The sequence below is a fragment of the Lepidochelys kempii genome, chromosome 6 (genome assembly GCF_965140285.1).
Source record: "Lepidochelys kempii isolate rLepKem1 chromosome 6, rLepKem1.hap1, whole genome shotgun sequence".
NCBI classification, from domain to species: Eukaryota; Metazoa; Chordata; order Testudines; family Cheloniidae; genus Lepidochelys; species Lepidochelys kempii.
This window is the reverse complement of record NC_136385.1, coordinates 12138340-12145773: the sequence shown is the minus strand read 5'-3', so window position 1 is coordinate 12145773 and position 7434 is coordinate 12138340. Positions and strand designations below refer to the sequence as shown.

The 7434-nt window shown below is 66.8% G+C and overlaps 1 protein-coding gene across 2 annotated transcripts; it reads left to right on the top strand.

The window, feature by feature from the left end:
- Positions 1–404: 404 nt before the first annotated feature.
- AIP (AHR interacting HSP90 co-chaperone) lies at positions 405–6747 on the top strand. Of its 2 annotated transcripts, none has more exons than XM_073346671.2 (6): positions 405–778; positions 2091–2270; positions 3164–3352; positions 5035–5211; positions 5998–6131; positions 6337–6747. In XM_073346671.2, exons 1-6 carry the CDS (start codon positions 680–682, stop codon positions 6503–6505), a joined length of 948 nt encoding a protein of 315 aa, XP_073202772.1. In that variant the 5' UTR covers positions 405–679; the 3' UTR covers positions 6506–6747. The 2 variants fall into 2 exon arrangements, with proteins under 2 accessions (XP_073202772.1, XP_073202771.1); XM_073346670.2 differs by having other exon boundaries at positions 416–778; positions 5998–6139.
- The last annotated feature ends 687 nt before the right edge of the window (positions 6748–7434 follow it).

Genomic DNA, 7434 nt, shown 5'->3' with positions numbered 1-7434 from the left:
GACTGCAGACTATATAGTAAATCAGGAACTGGGTGAGTGGGTGTGGGGGAAATGGGAACAGGGAATGGGGGTGGGGAAATTGGAATCATGTTTGGCTAAGGGCAGGAATGGGAACAGGGACACAGGTGTAAGGCTCTGTGGTGTCAGAGCTGGGAAGGGGGACACTAAGGAAGGAAACTGGAATCATGCTTGCTGGAAGTTCACCCCAATAAACATCGAATTGTTTGCTCCCTGTGCAGGGCTCTATCCCATGGCCTCGCTCCCAAACTACCAGCTCCTCTAGCTGGGAGCACGAGGAGCAAGCTCCTATCTTGCAGAATGCCCCAGGTGGGACTCCTAACCCCACAGACCCAGGGTGGGGTGGAGGCAAGACTCAGTAGGGTGAGCTGGGTGGGGAGGGCTGGCAGAGATCGGGGGCACTAGACAGAGTCCCCCCGTCAGTAGGATTCAGAGTGAACAACGCTAAGCGCTTCCAGCCCGTTCTTCCATACGCTGTAGCGCGGACCTCCCACTGCCACGCGCCCGGAGAGCCATTCCGGAAATAGCCGAGCGCCCGCCGGCTGTAGCCGAGCGGGTCCGGAAACGGCCGATCAGTTCCGGAAGTACCCGAGCCCTTCCGGAAAGCCCCGGAGCGGTCCGAGTCGGCGGCGTAGGCAGAAGCCGCTGTGCAGGAGCCATCATGGCGGACCAGGTCGCGCAGCTGCGGGCCGACGGGATCGCGAAGCGGCTGGTGCAGGAGGGCCGGGGCCCGATGCCCGACTACCGCGACGGCACCAAGGTAACCAGCCGCCCCACCCCTCGGGACAGAGCGGGGCCGGGTTCTGGCGCGCATGCGCGGCAGGGACGGACCGTTAGAAGGGGCCTAGCGGCGCCTGCCTGCCGGAGTCCGTCGGCGCTGACAGGGGCGGGGGTGATGACTGCGCCTGCGGCAGCGAGCCGGTACTATGGTGACTTGCCCCGCTTTCCAGCGCCGTGTTTCTATTGGCGCTGTGTTCAGCGACGTACAACCGCTCCTGCTTGCTGATTGGCCAGCCACGCTAATGGAGGCGGGGCACGCAGAACGTGTTGGGGCTGGGACGCTCTGTCCCAGGGAGGGGGCGTGGCCCGAGCTGCCCGCAGTGACAGGCCCCGCCTTCTGTGGTTGGGGGTGGGGCAGGGACGCGAGGGGCCCGGGAGGGGGCTGGGATATTTTGGTAGGGTCGCTCCGTCTTGGCAGTCTCCCGAGCCTGGCAGTGGGAGGGTGGAGGGTAGCTGGAGCCCTGGGGGCAGCATGGGCCTGACTGGGCTGGCACGGTGCCCAGGGCCCCTGGAGACACAGTAGCCCAGGGAAGGGGAGCCCCTTAGGGCTGGCAGAGCTCAGGCCGACGCCCCCGTGTCCTGCCCGACGCCCCCGTGTCCTGCTAGTCCAGGAGGCCAGGGCTGCGCAGTGCGCCCCAGTCCAGTGGGTGGGCTGGGCATAGGCGCCGACTTCCCCTCTTTCCCCTGGGTGCTCAAGCCCCCCTCTGCCCCACCCCCACTCCACCCCTTCCATGAGGCCCTGCCCCTATTCCAACCCCTTCCCCAAAGGCCCCGCCCCGGCCCCGCCTCCTCCCCTGAGCACACCAGGTTCCCGCCTGGCCGCCCCTGGTGCACTGGGAGGTAGGTGGAGGAGCAGGGATGTGGCGCACTCAGGAGAGGAGGAGGTGGGGCCGGGGCTGGGGGGGGTGGAGCACCCACTAATTTTTCCCCATGGGTGTTCCAGCCCCGGAGTACCCACAGAGTCAGCGCTTATGAGGGTGGGCATGGTATGTAGCAGGGGCCTGCCAGGAGCACACATCCCCAAGCTGGGCACGCAGGGGTGCTCTGGGTGACCCTGTCCCTGCTAGGGCCCATTTCCTATCTAATGGGCTAGTAGGGGCATGGCTCTGTCACTGGGGCTTGTCAGCAAGAGCTGAGAATCCCAGTACTAGTGCCCACACCTTCCAATGCAAGCCTCCCTGCCCTGTCACGGCCACTGGGTCCTGGCGAGCAGTCACTGGCCCGTGGAGCCCCGTTGTGCTGGGTGGGGTGGGGTGTGGAACAGCCTCAGCCGTGTTTGATCTCCTACCCAGGCCACTTTCCACTACCGCACCATGCTGTCCGACGGGGAGCACCATGTGCTGGATGACAGCCGTGCCCGCGGGAAGCCCATGGAGCTCATTATTGGCAAGAAATTCAAGCTGCCGGTGTGGGAGACCATCCTGAGCACCATGCGGGACGGGGAGCAGGCTGAGTTCCTGTGTGACACCAAGGTATCCTCCCACCCCTGCCGGCCCCACAGCTCCCTGCATCCCCCCTCCAAGCCCTGTCCCTGGGGGGTGGGATGCAGGCAAAGTTCCTGTGTGACACCAGGACCCCAACATCAGGTATTTCTGTGCTGTAACCTGAGCCTTGAGACAGTCTCTCTGGGGAGCAGGCTTTGGTTTCACCAGGCTCTGGGCAGAGCCATCCACAAGGGCAGGCCATACGGCCACAATGGTTCTGAGCCTTCAGACTCACCAGGAGCTAGTCCAGCTGAGATCTGCTGGAGGCTTTGAGCCCTGTGGGGAGCCAAGCACGCAGCGATTCTAGCTGGACCGGCCAGGGCTCTGTACTGTACTGTGTAGAGCACAGGTCTAGCAGTGTCGGCAGAGTCGCTGCTCCAGATGAAAGGCAGCAGGAGAAGATCTGCCACCACAGTGACCTTCCCAGACACCACATGCTCTGCTGACAGCGGCCGCGTCGGCGCCGGGGGTTCTGCCAGCGCAGCTCTGCTGGTTGGGGGGCTGATGTTCTCGCTCTCAGAGTGGGCAGAGCCTTGCAACGCAGACTAGGCCTGCCTCCCCGCAGCCCCCACTCCTCCCGTCTGTGCCCAGCCCTAGCCAGACGCCTTCCTGGGCTGGCGGTTAGGAGTTACAGCGCTCCCAGGTCTCTGCCGGGTCTTCTCCATTTGTGGGTGTTGATTCCAGCCCATCCTTACGAAGGGGTCTGGTTCCAACCCAGCTGGCGCAGTGATCCCTCCCTCCCCCCCACGCCCCAGGAGGCCAGGCAGAGTGGGCAGGTGCCCAGGGTCAGTACCACCAATTCCTGCATTCAGCCTGCGCCCCGGGATCCTGCGTGACACCCCTTTCCCCCGCTGCCCGGTGCTGACACCCTGTCCCCCCAGCACGTGGTGCTGTACCCGCTGGTGGCGAAGAGCCTGCGGAACATTGCCGCGGGGAAGGACCCCCTGGAGGGCCAGAGGCACTGCTGCGGCATCGCCCAGATGCATGAGCACCACTCTCTCGGCTACCCTGACCTGGATGACCTGCAGCAGAACCCCCAGCCCCTGATCTTCGCCATCGACATGCTGAAGGTGACGAGGACCTGGGGATGGGGGGGCTCTGAGGGGTGGGGGACCCCGGCTGGAAAGGGGGTCCCCGAGGGGTGGGGAAGCTGTGGAGACGGGGTAGTGGGACTGGGGAGTGGTGCCAGGGGCTGGACTGGGCTGGGGCTCTCCCCTTGCCAGCTGTGGTGCCTGGGGATGGGTCCACGGGATGGAGGGGGGGTGATGGATAAGGTGCCCGGGCCCTCTCAGGATGGGCGTGGTACCCCAGGGCTGGGGCGGGGTTGGGTTCTCTCTGGATGGGCGTGGTACCCTGTGGCTGGGGCGGGGCTGGGCTCTCTCCGGATGGGCGTGGTACCCCGTGGCTGGGGCGGGGCTGGACTCTCTCTGGATGGGCGTGGTACCCCGTGGCTGGGGCGAGGCTGGGCTCTCTCTGGATGGGCGTGGTACCCCGTGGCTGGGGCGGGGCTGGGTTCTCTCTGGATGGGCGTGGTACCCTGTGTCTGGGGCGGGGCGGGGCTCTCTCTGGTTGGGCGTGGTACCCCGTGGCTGGGGCGGGGCTGGGCTCTCTCTGGATGGGCGTGGTACCCCGTGGCTGGGGCGAGGCTGGGCTCTCTCTGGATGGGCGTGGTACCCCGTGGCTGGGGCGAGGCTGGGCTCTCTCTGGATGGGCGTGGTACCCCGTGGCTGGGGCGAGGCTGGGCTCTCTCTGGATGGGTGTGGTACCCCGTGGCTGGGGCGGGGCGGGGCTCTCTCCGGATGGGCGTGGTACCCCGTGGCTGAGGCGGGGCGGGGCTCTCTCCGGATGGGCGTGGTACCCCGTGGCTGGGGCGGGGCGGGGCTCTCTCGGGATGGGCGTGGTACCCCGTGGCTGGGGCGGGGCTGGGCTCTCTCCGGATGGGCGTGGTACCCCGTGGCTGGGGCGGGGCGGGGCTCCCTCCGGATGGGCGTGGTACCCCGTGGCTGGGGCGGGGCTCCCTCCGGATGGGCGTGGTACCCCGTGGCTGGGGCGGGGCGGGGCTCTCTCTGGATGGGTGTGGTACCCCGTGGCTGGGGCGGGGCTCTCTCCGGATGGGCGTGGTACCCCGTGGCTGGGGCGGGGCGGGGCTCTCTCGGGATGGCCGTGGTACCCCGTGGCTGGGGCGGGGCGGGGCTCTCTCGGGTTGGGCGTGGTACCCCGTGGCTGGGACGGGGCTCTCTCTGGATGGGCGTGGTACCCCGTGGCTGGGGCGGGGCGGGGCGGGCTCTCTCCGGATGGGCGTGGTACCCCGTGGCTGGGGCGGGGCTCTCTCGGGATGGGCGTGGTACCCCGTGGCGTGGGCGGGGCGGGGCTCTCTCGGGATGGGCGTGGTACCCCGTGGCGTGGGCGGGGCGGGGCTCTCTCGGGATGGGCGTGGTACCCCGTGGCTGGGGCGGGGCGGGGCTCTCTCGGGATGGGCGTGGTACCCCGTGGCTGGGGCGGGGCGGGGCTCTCTCCGGATGGGCGTGGTACCCCGTGGGCGGGGCTGGGCTCTCTCCGGATGGGCGTGGTACCCCGTGGCTGGGGTGGGGCGGGGCTCTCTTGGGATGGGCGCGGTACCCCGTGGGTGGGGCGGGGCGGGGCTCTCTCTGGATGGGCGTGGTACCCCGTGGCTGGGGCGGGGCGGGGCTCTCTTGGGATGGACGGGGGTGGGGTGCGGTCCGGGCTCTCCCGCACTGACACAGTATTGCAGGTGGAGGCGCCCGGCTCGTATCGGCAGGACCCGTGGGCCATGACGGACGAGGAGAAGATGCAGGCTGTTCCGCTGATCCATGAGGAGGGCAACGAGCTCTATCACCAGGGCAAGGTGACTGAGGCGGCCGCCAAGTACTACGATGCCATCGCCTGCCTGAAGAACCTGCAGATGAAGGTGAGCGGTGCCCCACCTGGGCACTACGTCCCTAGACACTGACCCTGACCACAGGGTGGGGCAGGGAGCTGGCTCGGTGGCTGTTCCAGGCCACTCCCACCCACCTGCTGTCCCCGAGGGGCCTGGCGTGCCTCCGTCCACACATTCTCCTGGGAGAGCCCCCATTAGCCCTGAACCCTCCGCAGCTCAGGGATGGGGCTTTCGGCTCCAGCTTCCCATTTCCCCGTGAGCTCCGACAGCGAGTCCTGCTGAAATCAGCCTGCTCTGCCTCCAGGGAGCGACGCCCCAGGGCGCACCTGCAGCCAGGGCCCCCCGGTCAGAACACGGCAGCATCCACGTGGGGACGGCTCGGGGCAGCCAGGCCTATGTCACATCCAGATGGGCAGAAACTGCTGCCCCTCTGTCAAGGGCCTGCCTGGTGTCCATCGGGTGCTCTCTGCCCTGGTTCCTAGCCCAGCCTCCTGCTGGGTCTGTCCCCTCTGAGCTGGCCCTCGGCTCTGCAGTTGGTAACGCAGGGGCTCTGGCTGAGGCCTGCCGCTGGCCACGTGACTCCCAGCCATCCTTGTCCCAATGGAGGAATTAACCCCTTCACCCCCATTGCGGAGTGGGTGGGGAAACTGAGTCATGCACATGGTTCATGACAATATTTCCACAATCCCCAACCGCGGGCGCCTCTGCCTCAGTGCCAGCACCAAGCCCACTGTCTTGCCAGGATCCAGCCCCAGGTTTCCCCTTCCTTCCCCCCTCCCCCCAGTGCCTACGCCTCATTCCCCTCCCCCCTCGCAGGAGCAGCCGGGCTCCCCAGACTGGATGCAGCTGGACCTGAAGATCACCCCCTTGCTGCTGAACTACTGCCAGTGCAAGCTGCTGTGCCATGAGTACTACGAGGTGCTGGACCACTGCTCCTCCATCCTCAATAAGTATGAAGGTGAGGAGCTGTGTGGGGGACAGCAGGGACTGAGGGGCACTGGCAGAGCTGTGGGGGAGCCCAGGGGCGGGCTACAGGGGGTTGTGAGTCGGGTCTGAGGGCACTGGCAGGACTGTGGGGCGGGGGAGCCCAGGGCTGGGCTAGCAGGGGTTGTGAGTCAGATCTGAGGGGCACTGCCCCGTGCTCTCTCCCCGCAGACAACATCAAGGCCTATTTCAAGCGGGGGAAGGCGCATGCCGCCGTCTGGAATACGGCCGAGGCCCAGGCCGACTTCGCCAAGGTTCTGGCGCTGGACCCGTCGCTGGCCCCCGTGGTGGCCAAGGAGCTGCGCAGCATGGAGACACGCCTGCGCCAGAAGGACAATGAGGACAAGATCCGCTTCAAGGGCATCTTCTCCCAGTAGCGGCTGTGCCAGCCCTTCGTCCCGGGGAGCAGCAGGGCGCTGCCAGAGGGGGCTGTGCAGGGTGAGGGGCTGTGCCGGCCCCACAAGGCCCCGGCTGGCGTGAGCTGGCAGCTCCCGTCTGTCTATCTGTCTGTGCTTGGCCCCCCTGTGCTCCTAGTCCTCGCTCCCCATGCTCTGAAGCCAATAAACTGATATTTATCCATGGGCTCTGCCCTCCCCGCCTGAGCCAGGCCAAGGAGCCCAGAACCACTGCCATGGCCCCCTCCACCGCTTCCACCTCTGCCCCAGGCACCCTACAGCCCCTGTTACATGGGTTTGTGAGCTGGGTTTGGTGCCTTGTAGGTGGTTTATCCGCAACTCACTGCTGATCTACCCCAGGGTTACCCCCACTCTCCTAATGCCCAGCAAGCAGTTCTCAGCCTGGCACTGCCCCCGGACCATGGCTGCCCGGGGGGGCAAGGGGCGAGATTGGTGCCTGGGCTCAGGGCCCATGGTGGCTGCAGCGTTGTCACCTGCCTGGGCACTTGGTGCCGAGTTGAGCCCTTCACAGCACAAGAAAGGGGCCCTGGGCCCCACACCCTCTAATTGTGCTGACTTAAGGGGAAGGGGCTGGCCCTAAGCTCTGGCCCCAGGCTGCCCTGGCTGGGGGCAAGTGACCAATGAAGTCTCCTGCTACCTGTGTGAGGTGGGGGAAGCTCCCAAGGCAGGGCCTGGGGGTGGGGGCAGCTCCCCCCGGGTGGGCTGCAGAGAGGGTGGGGGGAGCAGGGCTGCCTTTTACCAGCCGATGTGTCCCAAGTCTCTAAAGTCCCCTGCAACCTGTGAGCGTCTGGAATTGCTGTGTCGGCGGGGGTGGTGGGGACCGATGGGTGCTGCAGGCTCACGCCCTGGCACT